Consider the following 19,511-nt stretch of genomic DNA (forward strand, 5'->3'; position numbering starts at 1 on the left):
TGTCAAAATCGATACTTCATGGTGGCTATGAGAACTTGATGCGGATTTCTATGCAAATGGTAAAGAAAATATCTGCCGTAATGATAAGCGGTTGAACAAAAACTGAGGTTACCTCGAGGACTATTGCTGAGTGCCTTCCTATCATCAGGTGTGTTGGTCTTCCAGCTATAGGCTATAATAGGCTTTGTAACTTTTTTTTCTTCGATCATCCCTCGAATGTTAATTTAAGACTGGTAAGAACACTTGCAGAACTCACTCACATGAAACGGGTCCTTAGCTACCTACACGAGCCATGTCAACTATGTCGTGCAAAATTAATCCACAGATAACAGGCAGGCAAAATTAATCCACATCAGAGAACGTAAACTGCTGAATCGAGTAATTCAAAAAATCAAATATGAAATGATCTTTCTTATTTTGTCTCACGGTTATCCGTTTTCGGATAAAGAAGACGGATAGTTAATGAAAACGAATGATTGTTTAATAATTAGTGGAGAAAGAAGACCCACCGATAGGATGCTATGTACACCACAAACTAGCGTAGCCGGTGATCCCTCGAACAAGAGGTGAGATAAAACTCGTATGTTTTTATACAATTATTAGGTTCAATTCTACATATGAGGCGTATAGTTTCTAAATCCGCCATCTCCAATTTTCAAAAAAATTAGATAAGTAGATTTACTGGTATTCCTTTCCATGCCCGACATGATGAGAGAGATTTTTATCATTTGGTAGTTATAATGAATGTCCAGAAAGCAGGAAAGTCTTTCTAAAAAGAAAATTTCATCTCACATAATCTCTGAGTTATCAGTTTTTCCTGTTTTTCTCGAAACATTTCATGAAGGAGATGGCGGATTTAGAAACTATACGCCTCATATGAACTACATGTTATATAATAAATTGTTTTAACCATATATTTCAATGAAATGAAACTGTAAACTGTTTGTTTGGTCATTCTATGCAGAATGAAACAGTGATTACGTTTATCCCCGGCCAAGTAAGTTGGAACAATATCGTGTTCGTGAGTTTTCTCGAGATACTCCCGTTTACTCTCACATTTTCATTCCACCAATTCTTCCATCATCATTCACTTGCTTTATCATCGTCTCCCTTAGTCTAACACGCATAATCATGGGACGTTAAACTGAAAAAAAAAATCACTTAATTTCTGGTGGTTAAGTTTATTTATTCCCTGTGTATTGTAACGGTCAATTACATTACGAACGAAACTGAAAATATGATATATATATATATATATATATATATAGAATTTCAACTTCAAGACTTTCTGGAACTGGAATTAAATGCTTATTACCACCATAGTTCTCTAGTGGGGAACTTTGAGCACTACAAGTTATTGCATTAAAGACTGGAGACCATAGACTATATATATTGTAAATTATCTGAGAAAAATGTATCTCACCTACATAATATACGAGTCCAATGAGTTATTTATTTATACTTAGACAGGAAGGGAGAGGCGGAGCATAATGACGGCTGACACGCAAGCCAAGGCCACTGTGGGGAACCCCGCTGCGCAATTTGCAGTCAGTTGGAGAAACGCAGCGGCCCTGTTTGTGTTACGCGAATGTTTGCCGGAAGCCGGAAGCAGCTGTCCTAAGACTTGTTGGATTTCTCTGAGGAGGACCAGGACAAATTCCTGGCTCAACTGGTGACAGGGGACAAAACCTGGATCCAGCATTGGGATCCTGAAAGCTAGCAGGAGTCCATCCAGTTCCACCAACGAGATCGAACGGGCTGTTTCCCACTAGTTTGCAGGCCATGACAGACTATTTTTCTCTGAGATTTCTTCGCTGCCCACAAAATGATGACGGTGCATAGACTTCCACGGGAACTACATCGAAAAACAGGGATGATCAGGTGAACCTATCTGCATTCCTTCCTGTCTAGGTAATGGACGCCCCTTGTAGATAAGGATTGGTTAAATAGATGTGTGAGACAGTAATTAAAAAATACATCTACTATTGCCATAACAATAAAAATTGACAACCATTTCTTCCCGAACAAAAACTGACCCCGCCATTTCGCTGCATGCTGCACCTCCTTTTGGCGAGTGAAATCTTTGAAAATGAAGTATTTCAGTTTAACATCCCACTATTATGCCCTTTAGACTAAGGGAGAATAATTAACACAAGTGAATGATGATGAAAGCATTGGTGGGATGAGAATGTGAGAGGAAACGGAAGGACCCCGAGAAAACCCATGGATACGATGCTGTCCGCCACAAACTTGGTTGGGGATCGAACCAGAGACCCCACGCACCAGAGATAAGAGCTCTACCAATGAGCCACTGTGTCCCCTATTTGACAAGGACAGGCAGCAGTTAACAAGCTGAACTTTCACTGTTATTACTTGTTGAATTCCATTGCTTTACATTCTTCATTGACGTTTCTATTGCATTTACTTCCACTTTTCCGCAAACAAAGGCTTCAGAAGAGAGCCGAAAGCTTGAAAGTGCAACAGCTTTTTTTTTTCTTTTTTTTTAAAAAAAAAGGGAATTATAATTTAAACTAAATTATATATAACTGTTAAAATTCCTAAGCATATTCGAACACTGTCCAAAAAGAATCAGCTTACAACTGCTGCCCTCTTTGTGAAAAGGCAACTTAATTCAAAGTAGAGCAATTCAGAGATAGGTATAGACTGAAAATAATACTGAGACATATTTCAATACACTTAGATAACGAACTCACCTTCAGCAATCCTATTAATACTTTAAACAGCGACAAACTGTTTCAACGACGTCGGTTTGTTGAAAGAATTTATCGGTGTACACAGTATTGTAGAATGCTTATAGGAATTTTTAATTATAGAGATTAGTGTGAGTGTAAGAGAATAAAAGAAGTCAAAATTTTAATTTAAACCTTTCGTACCTAAGAAAGACCCTACCGACTTTCATATTATTGTGATACCCGCCATTAGTACATTTAGCAATGAAATAATAATAATAATGTCAATTCCCATTGAGAGCACCCCTCTTGTTTAAACAGAAGTTCCACCGTATTTGCTTCTTCTATCTGAATAACGGGACGGATTTAATATGGATGAAATGAGCTTTACCATAAAGCAAGCAAACAGAAAAAAAGTAAATAAATAAAAACCTCAATGCGACAAAATATTTTAAAAGTTTCAGGATTAAAAAAACTTACCTCAGCGCATTTAGTAAACCTTCAGACCTTGCAGTTGGTTGTTCTTTTAGAAGTTTAACACAACCTTTTATCTACAAAGAAAAAAATAAAATAAAATAAAAACAGTGCATTTTTGTCCATTAAAAATTAATTACTCTACATGAATATATACCAAGGAAAAGTGTGCATTAGAGCATTTTCCTATCACTTAGACAATTGACATGTTAAAGCAAAAATTTGTATATTAAAATGCTAGGTTTACGAGTTTGTGGTCAAGAGAAGTTTATACATTTGTGACCAATCGTTTTGACAGAGTTCTCAGGAACTACACGCTCTAGAAAGGTGTCGTTTTCACTGATCAATTGCAAATTTTGTGTAGGTTGTTCACTTCTAATTGAATATTTATTTAAAAAAAAAAAAGACCGTTAGTACTTTATTATATTTTTTTAGGGATACACTGGAAGTATTGAAATTTTAAAAAGCATCATATCCTACGAGTTATACATTCCAGCATCACATATTTGTATACATGGATTGTATATCTCTTAGGCGTTTAGTTAATGGCCAAATGATAATGAAAAACGAAGGATAACAATTTCTCCAGTCTAAGATGAATCTTTATTGTTTGGAGTGTTTTGCCCAATGAACACCATATATTACTGACATTATAATTAATTGTGTGTGTAATGCATTTTCTTATTACATACTGCATGCAAGAAGACAGAATACACTGATCATACATAAATTAGCAGGGTGTCTACTAAAATTCCAAAAGGAAATTACGAGATCTTTTCTTTCCCAAACCATAAAATTTAGTAACATTTTCAAGAGCAAATTTGGGTGCGAATTGAGCCGAATTTTCATGCTAGCGATAAGAAGCGTGCTTTGCTTGCGATTTGGTAGCGTCTAAAGCCAACCATAAACATTTCTGGTGGTAAATTTTGACGTTTTATAAAACAAAATTTTCCAGTCTATACTTATATTTATACAGATGAAAAACAACCGTGACCCAAAAGCTAAATTTCTTGGCTTTCATGACCGTTTTCTGATTTCGTGACTTTTGTGACCGATAGACACCCTGATTAGAAACTCCAACCGGAAGCAGGTTCAAATCTTGTAAACGGTGCGAGATATTGAAAAAAATAATGGAAAAAAATCTCCTCTTTATGGTACCCTTGCCGGTTTTTAAGACTTCTTTCACTTGTGTCTGTAAAGGGACATGTACAGATGTTGTGAGGAATGACAAGGAGATTCATGCTCATATGTGAATGATGCGCTGTTTAGAGAGCGCAGGTTTAGCTAGTAGTTATATAAAATATCTTATAATCTAATTTGTATGTTTAAAGCATTTCCGAATACGATGAGACATGCCTCGACAAGGGAAAAGGGCTTAAGCATTGCGTGCTCTTGCGGATGAGTATTCGAGTGTCACATTCGAAATAATGGAGTAAAGATTGACTGAGGAACACTTACTATACGACCACATAAGTCGATAGGAGAGGGAAACAAGAATTTTTCTCCCCACTACACTCCTCTCGCACGTGGTCTGATAAATATGAAATTTGAGTTTCTCTTTCCACTATCAACTCCCGCACACGGAAGTATATAATTATCTAAATGTCTCTAACTTTTATAATAGCATTTCATATTTTAGAACACTTGATTACATTAATATGCATCAATGAAATAAGTAGCCATCTTTTCGTATAATTATAAATTTAATTATTATCAAACATTTGTCATTAATTTGGTAGTCGGGGGTTGAGAAATAATGTTTAAATGACAAACGACGACAGAATTGAAAACTGACAATGTGCTATCAGTATCCATATGATATAAGTACAACATGACTAGGAGTATCATCGCGGCAACATGTTTACGGCTGAACATCAAATGATTAAAAAGACATTGTCTCCTGTAACCCTTTAATATAGCCACATTTTCACATTAAATTCATTTCGTTTCTTTTTAACTGCAAGATATTGTTCTTATATCCTAATACTTAAGAAAAACAGATAAGAACAACAGATTGCAGAACTGCTACTCATGTAACTGTTGTCAGACAATTCATAGGCTTACAAAACTATTTTCGTGACCGCCTACAGAAAACATAGTACGTTATTCGTTACTTGGCATAAATGCCAAATATACTGCGTAAAGGTTTGCTTATAGCAAACAATAAAATCCAATGTAAATTCTCACTGACAAGTACTTGTTATAAGGTCGATGCATAACTTCGTACAGTTTTCTTTTGGGTTGTCAACAATACGGCGTGAAGCGATTGTTTATCGTTATTCCGTTGTTTTACCGTAGTTTGGAGTTTGTGTGTTGTGAAGCACAGGTTTTCTTGATTGTGAACGTATTATTGTATATATATTTCAGACAAACCAATATGGAATGTCAAGTTGAGAAAAGTGACCATTTCCGTCACATTTTACTCGTCGAGTTTGTAACGTTCCTCTTTGAGCGTTACATTTTCTCAAAGAGATTATTTGTGGAAATGTTTAATCAGCTCTTAGTTAATGTTGTTTCTTTTATATTTCTCAATTCTCGACTCTCATGAAGGATTCAAGATGGTCGACAATTGGGCCAGTGTGCGTAGCTATAGTGTGCTACTTTTCTTTGTATGTCTTTGTTTTGCGTTGAGCGGTCTTTGAGAATAGCTCTGACTGTTTAAAAATAATTTGAATTTTGTGTTTCGTTTAAACAGAGAGATTAATTATAAACGTGAGTATATAAACGTTTATTTATATAATTTTTATCCCCACTTAGTTATATCTGTTTTATTATTAAAGTTGTCGTTTCCATACTATGCTCTGATGCGCAGTATGGAATGACCAATCAGGAAGCGAGCGGGCTGCGGAGAGCCCCCCCTTTTACTTAGCTTCTTTGTAATAAAAAACATGGCGGAGGTGTAGTAAGAAGTGTAATTTGTTCAGGTCTTTGGGTATAAAATTTCCTACGAATTATGCAGTAAACGATTGTCCTTTTTATTATCAATGCCCTCTTAAGCATCGCTGTGGTCAAACAGTATGTTGGAGGAATGAATATGTGGTGAATTAAAAGGGATTCATCTAAAACTTGCTCAGCGTGTGTGTGTCTGACGTATTACTGGGATTGGCGCAATACTCGTTAATCACTGTCGTGATGAGAGTTGAAGTCTAGTGATCCTTTCAAGTCTGTTTTTAGAACTACATTCAATTGGGTGTAGCCTCGTCTTTCTACGTGCAGTTTTTGTGTCATCAGATTTCTTAATAAGGGACTCCGTCCCGTGTTACTGGTTTTTGGTCACACCTGCTTCTGTGGGATTAATGCTCCTGGACTGCGGTCGCTGTTGCGAACACAAGTGTTGCGGCAGCTTTGCAGCGAACTTCTGTCTACCTGGTGAAAGTAGTGGTGGAATGTGCTTACTTAGCATAAACTAAGGAGATGTCACCCTTTGGTCAACCTGTGCCAAGTTATGGTTATGATTGCTGTATGGTGAGATGTTGGAGAAGTCGTCAGGACCGGGTGTCACCCTGGGACATTGTCTCACAATGTTTCTGCAGTCTTCCTACTCGTGAAGAGAGAGTAAGGTTTGATGAGCTTTGGTAACTGTTCCCCAGGTAATTATGTCTACTATTCTTTATTCCGTCTCGTGAAGAAATTGATGTCGTCCAGGAAGTTGTGGAAGAAATTTGTCCACCGCTTATAATCCGTCCAAATCGTTTCCAATTACAATATCTAACGTCATATTAATATCTTCGTGTGTTCATTCTATTGATACAGATCGTTTATAAACAAACAATAATATACATTGAATAATTCTTGGGTTTTCAGTGTATTTATATATTATCTGCGTCAGTTCACAATGTCTATAATATTGTCTAAAGTGAGTTTTGTCCGTAACATGTCCGGGTAAACGAAAGTGAGTCTCTATCCAGTAAGTCGAATCATACGCCGACGGGGTAGTCTAATATCAACACCGTTTCTTTCTTGCTTTAAAAAAGGGGGAGAAATCATTCGCTAGAGTTGTTTAGATGTATAACGTATTACTCGCTACCATCTAGCTCATGTTCGTCCAGTAGCAGGCATTCCGTATTGTCTATTTTCTCAGGTACTTCATTTGATAAAGTAAAGATTGATTAGCGATGGCTAGTTTATGTCTGTCTAGTAGCGGGTATTCCGTATTGTCTATTAATATCTATATATATATAGTTTACAATCCAAGTATTAAGTCGCCACACCACAAAATTTGTGTTAAATCCTCGAGTTGTCTTCATGTCATGTTTTAGCTATAATGTTGCTCACTAGTTCAGTGAGGCGCGCTAAGACGGTGGGTGTACGATACCGCTCGTACTTCAATGCGAAAGTGTCAGGTATTGAGTCTAATTTCACTGGCTGGTCTTGTATTCCCCGTAATGTTCTACAGTGTGTATTGTTATTACCGCCGCTGTTAATTGTAAATTATGTTGAGGGAAATGCCCTCTTAACAGTTGGATGCGGACAAAGTGGAGACGTTATGTACTTAAAGGGGGAAGGTCAATCGACACAGCCGTAGGTCTACTCTCTCTCTGCAATGAGATATTTACGAGCAGTAATGTAATTGGTAAATTTCCTTTTTTTTTTTTTTTTTTTTTTTGTGAAGTAGCCTACCGAGGATTTTGTGCTAATGTTTAGTTAAATGGTAAACAACTTTTACTGTTATTACAGTACTGTTTAACTCCTACTGTTACTCATCTTCGAGTTGTGTTGGCATTAAAGGTTTGAGAACTTTAAACGGAATACATATAATTTTTTTTTTATTTGAATCTAGCTATCCATGATCATAAATGTTAATGAGAGTCTAGTATTATACGTTATTACAGGAAAGTTAAATAAACAGAGTTGCAAGATAATATGGTGTTGTCCTGAATGATTTTTTTTTTTTTTTATCTCTTCTTCCTCAACATCGACGATGCCATTAGTGTACAAGAATCTGGAGTTAAGTAGCGTTGTGTTTACTGGTCTATAATTACAGCGTAAGAAAGGAATAATATCGGCGACCCAATTTTTTTTTTTTTCTCTCCTTTCTTTTTCCCTTAACGTCGGCTACGGATACGTCTTAAGATAAATAGTTTTTCTTTTCCAAGCTGGCTTCCCGTAGCCTAGGATGTTACGTTTCACGCTGGCAACAGTAGCCAGGATTTTAAGGGAAAAATAGTGCTTTTCAAGTCTGGCGTACACAGCCAGAATTCTAATTGTTGAAAGGTGACGCCTCAAGTTTAACCGAGAATCCAGTGCAGCAGAAGCTGCGAGAACAATTTGTGCAGTGTACGGGAATGAAGCAATTGCTGAAAGAACAGCACAGAAAAGCTTCTCTTGGCCAATGACTAACAATTTTTTTCCCAGTCAAAACCAAAACAGTTCTACAAGCAAGGCATTGAACTGCCACCTGAACGTTGGAAGAAGGTCATAGATAGTGGAGGTGAATATATCACTGAGTGATTGTGAGTTAATGTGAGTGACAGTGAAATGTATGCAATGTATTGTTACACTCGTAGAATATGTTAATGTTATGTCTATATTGTATTTGTATTTGAATTAACAGAACAGCAGAATAAAAATAAAATATAAAATATGAAAACCGCATGAACTTATGCATCGACCCAATATTTCTGATATGCTCGGGGGGCGATGTTCTTGGTGTTACATTAACACACAAGTAACACCCTAAAGTGGTAGTCATTTTGTCTTGTTTCAACACCTCACTTTTTGCTGTATACGTTTGATCTCGAAAACTGGGAACGTTTCGACACACTTGATTTATTGATGATAACGATGTCTTAACACTCAATGAAAATATTCAGATCTCACACCACATTCTGTATATCTCGTGTGAGTGTTGCAAGGCATTTTAAGTAATTCGAATAATGTAAGTCGCTATGTATATGGATATAGAATGTATAAATGAATAAAATTTCAGTAGAGAGTACAGTAGAACCCCTCTAATCCGTCACATTTGGGACTGGGGGTATGGTCGGAATGCAAACCAGGTCGGATTATCAGAAAATATAGAAAAATACGGATTTACAGTAAAATAAACAATCTCTGAATTCAAAATGACTGCATTGCTCTCTACAGTAAAAACAAACACACAGTAAGCACTAAAAACTGCACTTTACAGTACAGAAAATACACACAACGAAATAAATGATACAAGATATAACGTAGCACTAAAGCGGATATACGGAAACAGCAAATAAACAACAATGCCGCGACGGCAGTAAACGACAATGGGTCTCGTGAGTCACCGACGAGTCGGGACTAGCCGAGGGAGGTTCTACTGTATTTCCATTTCAGATTCTCTGTGAATCAACATCTCCTTAATGGAACACCATCGGGCAATAAAAAATTGTTATCCGAAAAGGGTGATAATACATATGGTGGTATGGAAGGGGCGCCATGTATGCATTAGAAATTCAGGAGTTAGATTTTTGTTATTACCGTGATATGTACTGTTGCTTTCTAGTAGGCCAATTAAGAGGCTCAATCAATACAAAGGAATTTAACTGTATTTTAACTCCAAATAAATACGTAAATGTGCCAATAAAAAGTGTACATATTGATCGCCCTAGTGGAAGTCCTAAATATTTTCTTGACAAACCTATTATTTTCTTTATGAATATGGATTTAAGGGCAATACATTTGCGGTGAAATTACTAATGCGTCACCAATTTATGTTCCTACCGCCAATTTAAACTTAAAGTTAAGTCTTTATTATGTGAATAATCTACTTATTTCTTCAAATAAAGAAATAAATATCATCTACATAATATCAAATGTTTTAAAGTTTATATTATATTGAACGAATGTGTACTTACATCTACATTCGACGCTTTCACAAAAGCTCCGTGAGGATGGACATGATCGTATAAAATAACTAAACCCACCATCACTCTTAAAACGAACAACTGAGTCTCTTCACGTTGAAACTGGGCGATTAGGTTTCTAAAATAAATGGAGACAATTATCATTTACGATGATATACACATATCCTTATTCTATAAATACATGTTCACATGAAATATGTTTCTCTACGGAATTATAAAAATACGTTAAAAACAAGCGCTTGATTGATTATAAAATAAAGGATACATACTCCAATTTTCACGTTTTGGATACATCATGAATTCTCATGTTATCTTCGATGAGCTCATCTTTCATTCTATAATCACTCCATCCCTCTGAAAATACATTTATTTGTAATATTTCATGGACTTTGTTTAATAAATACATAAATTGAAAGGAACTACAGATAATACCTGTTAACTTCGCTACCTCTTTTAAGTTGAGCACCTGCCTAACTTGCTCTTATTTCTGTACACAATACAATATTCATTACTTATTTTGTCAATTAGCCACCTGTCAATCTTAGAAATTGACCGATTTGAAGCAACTCTATTTTTAAGCTACTAATGTTGAATTCACCTCTATATGTTAAATACCTAAAATGTGTTAAGCTGCACATTCAACAGTATGAGTGATTTTTCATTTCTTAGGTTACTTAAAAATACAGGAGGTTAGTACTGTTTCTTGCTTTTTACAAATCAGCGCCATTAGGGATTACCATTTATATTCTACAGAATGTCCAAGAAATCCCCGTAGGTTTAAGTATAACAGGAGAAAATATCAGTGTAATTTTAGTTTACGGTATTTATTTAGTAGTATTGCACTTAAGTAAGTATACGTACGGATCCAATGTATATGCGCCATCGTGTTGTACACAGACGTATGCCTTTCTATGTTCTCCTTGACATGTTGAGGAGTTACCTTTTGAAAGGCTTTCTATATCCATCTTTTCGTGTAACGGAGTATCTGAGGAGTTATCTTTTGAAAGGGTTTCTATGTCCTTTACGTGTAATGGAGCATCTAAAGTGTTATCATTTGAAAGGCTTTCTATGTTCTTCTTGACGTGTAGTGAGCATCTGATTTTATTTATTTATTTAAGGCTTTCTATGTATTTCTTGACGTGCAGTGGAGCATCTACGTATTTATTTTTCGAAAGGCTTCCTCCACACTTTCGCGTAATTCTTCATCTGTTCTGTAACGACACGGAGAGATATGTAATTTCATTATTTCTCACAATGAGTTGTCTAGTGCTGTAAAGTTCGGACTTCGTCAGATCCATTTCAATGGAGGTTGAGATGCTGGAGAACCACACCTAATCCAGTGGTCTGGAAACTCGTACTTGCTTGAGAGCAGAGGTACCAGACACTATTGTCTGCGACCATGAAAGCAGTGTTACCAATTCAACTAAAATTACACTGTCATTGTTCTCTGGGATACTGAAATCTAGGAGTACGGAGACTTATCGGGCACCCTGTATAATTTTAAGACATTTGCTACTTCAGTCCAGATGGATTTATTAAGCTATCCATGCCGTTTGTTTTGTTCACATAACATTTTTCCTCTGCAGACTACCCACGGAATACACAACGATCGAATTCATATTGGAAAACGTTAAAAACGGACAAAATTAACGTCTGACGTCTTTGGCTCACCCTGCTGTTTTTAGTCAAGCCTCATTCACAAGGAAAATGATCTTTATTAATTCACACATAAGGGTTGCTTTGATGTTCACTACTCAAAGGAGTGGGTCAGCATGGAAAAATTACACTTAAACCATAGTGTGTGAATGGTAAATTAAGACAGATATTTATTATATGCAATATTTTAATATTAACCCTATGTAGATAATAATTAGCACATTAGAAGTATGTATACTACATTCTATAATAGATTTGACTTCAGGATACAATTATTTTTTTTATAAAGTTGACCACTTTTTAGTTGAACCGGCAGTAACCAAATACAGGTTTCGCAGCATCTTACAACCCACACATCACTCAATTACAGTGAGTCTAAGTTGGCCATCAATAAATCCGTCTGGACTGAACTACTATCCTGAAATTATACAACGGATATGGAAAAGCTTCACGGTGCCGATCCATTCATGCATTTGACGACAATTGACAAAAAATCAATATACGGTACCATCGTGTTCTAAATTTTTTGCCACTCTCAATTGACAAGATTTCCTCTTTCTCCCTTGGGTTTATTGATCTTCCGAAACAATAGTAAAAGAAATTCTGGAAGGCTTTGAAAAAAAAATCATGTATACAGTCGAATGTTCAGTTCTGCAATTTCCGTGTCCAACGTACAAAGATGAATTTAACCCTAAGATCAAAGGGAAAACGTCGTTTCAGTGCGGTAGAGTTCCGTGCTAAGTAGATGGAGTTAGAAGTAGTATATGTCTAACCGAATAATGAAAGTTCTACAAGAATGAGACCAATGTGGAAAGGGAACCTAGTTAAGAAGGCTATGTTGCATACATTTATTGTTACGTATATCAATAAATGAGAACAAAAGCTGGTAAGAAAATAAATTCTTCTCACACACACATTGGTACACAATTCACACGTAACAAAATACCTCAATACACAAAATAAGGCAAAACAACTTCCCGCTCTTTTAACAAAGCATTACAAAAAAACAGCAGCATATAGAAGTTATACTTTAAGAACTTGTAAAGCTACACTAAAAATCAAATTAGATACAGACCTCATTTAGTTTTCCTCACTGGCAAGGTGCACTGAATCTGTGAATGTTCACGGCTAAAGCAGTACGCGAAAAAGAGAGTAAAGTTAGAACTTAATGGAAACTCGTGAATCTGTTTAATAAAGGAAACAAGATCACCCCTATTTTGGGGCACGAAATTGCGGCAGGTAACCTCGTCTTGATTTCAGAAACAGATGGTATTTTAAAAATAAATAAGTTAGCATTAGTTTATGGCTTAGCTTTTCGCGGCTGTCCATTTGCAAAACACCAGGTACGTTCACGAGGATGGCTCTTGGTGTCAACTGTACTCAAACTAAATAATTCAGTGCAAGTTCGTGTGAGTGCGAGTCTTGTAACTGGATAGCGAACCCGTTCCCAAGTCTGAGCGAGTGTGAGCACCAATGAAGATTGAAGATAGTGAGCCTGAGCCCCAGTGAGCTTCGATTGCAAAACAGCCATCTCTGGTAAATACCACGATTTAAATCAAGTTTTCGCACTTTAGCAACCTATATCATCCGACTTTGGGTTAAAGATTAAAAGGAAGAGTAAAATAAAAAAATATTCACAGCTAAAAAGGAATCATTACAAAATAAAAACTACACAAAATCTTCCTTTTTTTCAAACGCGATTTTGAAATATAGTTCCCAAAAATTACATGGGACGAGAAGAAACCCTCTGTGTTGAATTTACATCCTATACAGTGGTAAAATTTTGCAATATTAACTAATGAAATATATTCGCCATTTAATGAGCATATATAAATAAATACTTACGGACTTTCTAACATTCTCAAACACACTTTTGCCATTGTACCAAGTGTTTCCGTCGTATTTTCAATTGGTATATTTTCATTCTGTAATTAGAGAACAATATGGAATCAGTCTTTGTTTCTTTTCTTCTTTTAACGAAAATGAAACTACCATATATATCACATTACGAGAAATAGTAGTTCAGTATAACACACACGCAAAGGTAACAAATGATTTATACTATCAGAGTAATATATACACACTCTTACTTAATAACAAGAATAGCCATCTTTGCATCTGATGTTTTAAAAGTCATTTTTATTTCGGCCGTATCATTTCAACATAAATTTAACTATTACCCAATTTCAGTAGCAACATTTTACCTATATGGCTCAGTGGTAGAGCGTACAACAGTATGTTGTATATTTTACTTGTAATAATTATTATTTACTTGTAATTTTGGGCCATAATGTATTTTAAATATATACTAGGTAGATTCTGTTAATAGTAGAAGAGAAAGAAAAAGAAATAATATATTCATAATGTTAATATATATAAAAAATATTCAAATATTTTTATGTAATCTAATCTTGATGTCGTCGTCATGACAATACAGAAATTAAATAGAATTATTCAGTTGACTAAATAGACATCTTAGAAATTTGTGTAGAAAGTAAATTGTACGCTTCTCATTTACATTTATTAAACAAAGTGTACAAAATAGTAATTTTGTGTGTTTAATGGCTCAATATTAATGTTTAAGAACTGAGTTATCGTTATAAGCGCTCACCTTTGGTGCGTGGAGACTTTCGATCTCACCTTATGCCAAGTGAGCTTTGTAGTGGACAAACACTTTGTGAATGCGTTTGCTGGGTTTTCCCCCGTTTCCTCCCACTTTCTTTATTCCACCATTTCATTCATTATCTTTATCACCGTCTCCCTTAGCCTTGGTACATAATCATGGGACGTTAAATTGAAAAGAAAGAAAGAAAAAAAAGATGAAATCTTTAATTTAAACAACGATTGTTGTGCTCTTTAGGCTAATGAATGTTTACGAAAAAAACTGATAGAATGCAAATGTGGAAGGAAATTGAACAGTCTCGAGAAAGCCCCAAAGAAAAGATGTTCATAAACTCTTATGGCCTGAGATCGAATCAGGGACCCTTCACGCCAGAGGTCGCGCTCTACTATTGAGTCGATCTTACACTAAATTCTATCACAGAAAAGATTACAAATTTTCCAAAGCCTGTACTACTTACCTCCGCCACAAATCTTGATGTCGCTTCGCTGAGTACCTTGAGCATCGGGGTCGCATGAGCATAAAATAAAGACATTCTATTGGCAAGCTCATTGGTAACTTCTCTGACGTCGGATTGTTCAAAACAATCTTGGCTGGACATTCGCTGACGAGTGATTGTGCGCCTGTAATAACTGAAGTCGTTCTGGATGGCTGGGATTTTCATCTGGAAATAATTTAATAATTCAAATAACTGACTTTTTACTTATTAACATGTTAATCGACTGTACATTTAGAATTAGTCAATTAATATCTACCTCTGTGTAACTATGTTAAGCTTTAATTAAATGGGAGATACATATACTTATCAATTTGGTGGACACATCACATGTCTGGGTTCACAAAGGTCAGGCGGCGATCGCAGCGCCGGGCTATTGGTGCTAGTGCATTACGACAAACTCCATGCTACGTGAAAAGCAGTACAACAGCAGTGTGTTGTAAACTGAGCAGACAGTGATAGTCAGGCGCGTATCTAAAATTTTTTTTTCTTGGGAAAGGTCCGAGTTTGAGGAGGACTAGTACTGAACCGATGCTATTCTGCATCCGAAAAGACGATAAGTAATTTTTAAGTATTGTCACCGCATTCCCAGAAAGAATAAAAGAATTAGATTGTTTTTATAAGGAAAGAAAGAGTACAGATGAAGTGTAAGATCAAAATCTCTGCTCAACAAGTACAGTTTTTTTTTTTCAAGAAATTATCCAAATATATGTCGAGTTATCAAATTTCGGGGGGAGGGGGTCCGGACCCGGTGGAGCCCTAACGTGGATGTGCCAATAGTGATAGTGTACAAGCTCTGCAACTTCTCTGATTTCCAAAAAGGGCAAATTGTTGGGGCTCGGTTATGTGATGCGAGCGTGAGAAAAGTGGCAAGTGTGTTGGCTGTGTCGCAAGGAACAGGGTTCTAGGTGATAACTGCCTTAAGACTCACACAGAACCATATCGTAGAAGAGAAACAGTATTCATAAGAAAATCCTCAGTGATAGGTCCCGCTGAGCATTCAAGCGGATTGTCACTTAGAATCATGATGCAACTGCGGTGCAAGTGACGGAAGAACTCAAGCAGCATCTCTTACAGCCCGTATCGACAACAATAATCCACTACAAGTTCCATGATATGCGCATACGGGAACGAGTTGCATGGGCAAAACAGCTAACATGGAACCATAACGCTTTAGGACAACGCCAATGAAGCCGCGAACATGCATGAATTGTTGATGACAGGAAACATATGATATGGTCGGAAGAATTATTGTTCACCTTATTTCAAACCACGGGCTGTGTTTGTGTGTGGTGGACGCACAAAGAAGTGTCTCCGTCGAACCATGAAACATGGCGGCGGCTCCAAGATGCTATTGACCTCAATATCATAGTTTTCAGTGAGTCCTGAGCTAACGCTTACAGGTCGCATCACTGCCTGTGATCATGTCATGTTAGGGGACCATGTGCATCCTATGGTCCAAATGTTTCCGAGCAATGACGCCTTATTCTAGGATGATAACGCGTTCATTCACGTAGGTGTTACTGCTGCGGTGTGGTGTGACAAAAATTAGAATGAAGTTTAACATCTTCCCTGCCCCTTCCCCATATTCAAGGATCTGAAAATAATTCAACATCTATAATCCTTTTGGAGACACGAATCCGGTGCACATTTTCTTCTTTATCCTCTCTCATGAAACTGAATGAGTCACTGACTGAAGGAATAGTTCATTATCACACTTGCTTATGACATTTATGACTGCATTCCACGTCACATCAGAACTATTCTGGGGACGAATAGTGATCCAACGCCACTTTAATCTGGTAACGTGGTACTTTTTTTCCTGCAGTTCCCACTAAATTGATAAGAATCTCTATAAGACACATCAAATTCTTTGTTTTCATTCGTATATCAAATACAAGAAGCAGACTTCAGGCTTCCGTTTTGCGCTAAGTCGACACAATGCAATAAGCCACGTTTTTACACAGGTTGTGGCAGGAAGAACTCCCCGATTTGGGATGGGCATAGCATTGAGTAGGGAGCGTGTCGTCTAATTGCAATCGATGTGTGACTACTGGGTAAGGTATGCGCCCATAATTATCGATAAAATCACGCCATATTCATAATTACGATTGTTAAGAGACACACTCACAAATGTGAAAAAATAAAGGACTATATAAAGGACTTCGCACTATATAAAGGACTTAAGCCATTGTGTTTCCCTGAAACTGAGTGACCGAGTATTTCATTCAAAATATTGGAGAAGAGAAAAGATTCATGAGGAACATTACTAGGTGAGTATTTTGAGTATTACAATGCGTTCCATACACTTAGTAAGTAATAATGAAAAACAAATTACCTCAAAAGCAACCAACATTATCTACAAGTGAACGTTTCAGGAAGAAGTTTTTGCCTTCTTCAGCACATAACTTTCAAGAAAACTACGTTAGAAGATAATCAACGGAATGTTAGTTCCATAATGAGTGTTAGATTCGTGAAAAGATATGTGCTAAAAAGGTAGTAACGGGTTTAATGGGTATGCTAAACATGTATTATTATTTTTGCTGTTAGACTATTCTAACTAACAATTTATACTTGATTCCTTTTTATACATTACATAGATATAGTTATAAAGGGTGTTCAGAAAGTAAGTGTGCAGTTCATAACTTGCCGAATTTTATTTTCCATTGCCTTCATAGGCCTTTCTCTTCAACGTACCCCATAGAAAGTAATCCGATGGAGTCAAGTCGGGTCGGGTTCAAATATGTTAAACAATGGAAAATGTATTACCAATTGACAATCATATCAGTCATCACTCAGCACACCACAACATGGCACTTCATAGTTACTTTCTGAACACCCTATAAAGATTAGACAAATCTAATCCTAATGATTATAGATATTTTATGCTTTTATTTAATTTTATATGACTCAATTCTGACACTATGAAATTTTGCTATGACACTTATGTACGGCACGATTAATTTTATACTTTATACTGGTATTGGGGACAAATGCAGTTTGTAACTTTGTATATTACAGTGCTATACTAGTTTAACGATACTCTTAGTACTAATAATAATAAACATTTTTACGTGCTGAGAACAGCTGAAATGCAGCAAAAATACAACACTTTGTCATACTCCACAACATTACTTTAACACTATAATATAACAAAAGAGATTAATAATTGTTAATCTATTTGATTCTATAAAAAAAAAAAAAAAAAAAAAAAAAAAAAAAAAAAAGAGAGAGAGAGAGAGAGAGAGAGAGAGACAGGAAGATCGTTCTTTGATCTTCTGCGTTACAAAAAGTGTATGACTATCGTGGCACTACCAAAACTCTTCAATAACCACAAAAGACAATATCTGGTTTAATCTCTATTCTCAATCTATACCTTGACTATCTTCTGAATCTCTCAACTCTATATCATTCATAAATTCACTATCTTAGCATATCATTCCAATATTAATCGTATTTCTAACAGTTATAATCTTCTGAGTAATCTTGAATCACAAGATCAAACCATCTTCAAAACTGTATCAAATATGCATTCCATTCGCACAGGTTATCTCTAATTTACCTAGTAACAGTCAGTGTCACATTCTTAAGCACTTTGTACCATTCTAATATTCCAACAATAATGATTAACTTTTTAACATGAATTAATAATAAGATAAACACTGACAGTGTAGTCTATGCCCATTCGTAAAACACTGAGACGTCAAAAATTAAAAGATAAAAACAACTACTAAGTTGTATTAAAAATTCTAAAATAAAATCACATTTTAAGCATCTACTATAGCTTGTTAAAAGTCTGTAGAGGTTAAAATGTTCCCTATTATGTGGCTGCAATATTTATTTTTCCCCTTGTACAGTCTGCAGCAAAAAACCTGCAACATAAGCATGTAAGTTTGTGAAACGACGAAGTCTTTTGCTCAAAAATAACTGTGCAGGGGAAGACGCCAAGGTTTCTCCTGGCGTGATTCGTGCCACTTAGACGGTATGTTGATTCCCTGCGCTGTTAGGCATAGTTTCACAATAAACTTACATGCTCATGTTGCAGGTTTCTTGCTACGGACTGTACCATATTGGAACTTTAATATCCACAATTTTTTTTTTTTAAATATAGCCTAAGTTACATCGGTTGTCAAGTATATTTTCTACCAATACAGAGTCAATTAATTTTCTCCTGTCAGCTAGTGGTTCCCATTAACAAATATGCTTTCATAAGTGCAGGAGTAATAATCCAGTCCTAACTTAAAAGAAAGTATTCTAAGAAAACACTTTTGGACTATTTCAAGTTTCTTTACGAGAGTATTTGTTAGGCTTTCCGAATCGCCGATGTATTATTCTATTTTGATCTTACCAGTAATTTATATAAAAATACATAAGTATCTGACTGACAAAAGGCATTAATTAAACAAGTAACCAATTATTTTTCTTGCTTCATTACATATATTCTATCTATGATCAATAAAGTGTAATGACTTGTCAAATTGTTACACCTAAATCCTTCCTTTTGTCACTTTCAGTATTATATTACCTTGTATTATTATTATTATTATTATTATTAAACTACGGAGTAGACACAGAATTTTCTTTTAAATTTCTTACCGTAATTTTTAAAATTGTTAACATATTTCGCGAGTAAGATCATTATAATTTACAGAAGTTCTCAATTAAGTACGATATTTTTGTATCTATAGTACTTTCGAACATTCTGTTCTCAGAATAATCAGTGCTAATGTAAGGGATGG

At 35.8% G+C, this 19,511-nt stretch overlaps 1 protein-coding gene across 3 annotated transcripts in view; it reads right to left on the reverse strand.

Annotated features, from left to right (window-relative positions):
- The window catches only part of LOC145675602 (CYFIP-related Rac1 interactor B), a 294,387-nt gene that overhangs the window by 7,234 nt on the left and 267,642 nt on the right, over positions 1-19,511 (reverse strand). For all 3 annotated transcript variants that reach the window (XM_081746138.1, XM_081746136.1, XM_081746137.1), the window contains exons 6-9: positions 14,737-14,940; positions 13,502-13,581; positions 9,992-10,118; positions 3,171-3,241 (exon numbers count right to left, since the gene is read on the reverse strand). In XM_081746138.1, coding sequence (XP_081602264.1) covers positions 3,171-3,241; positions 9,992-10,118; positions 13,502-13,581; positions 14,737-14,940 — 482 coding nt within the window. The remainder of the gene's footprint in view (positions 1-3,170; positions 3,242-9,991; positions 10,119-13,501; positions 13,582-14,736; positions 14,941-19,511) is intronic.

The sequence above is a fragment of the Thermobia domestica genome, chromosome 18, assembly GCF_964235325.1.
Source record: "Thermobia domestica chromosome 18, izTheDome1.hap1.1, whole genome shotgun sequence".
Lineage (NCBI taxonomy): Eukaryota > Metazoa > Arthropoda > Insecta > Zygentoma > Lepismatidae > Thermobia > Thermobia domestica.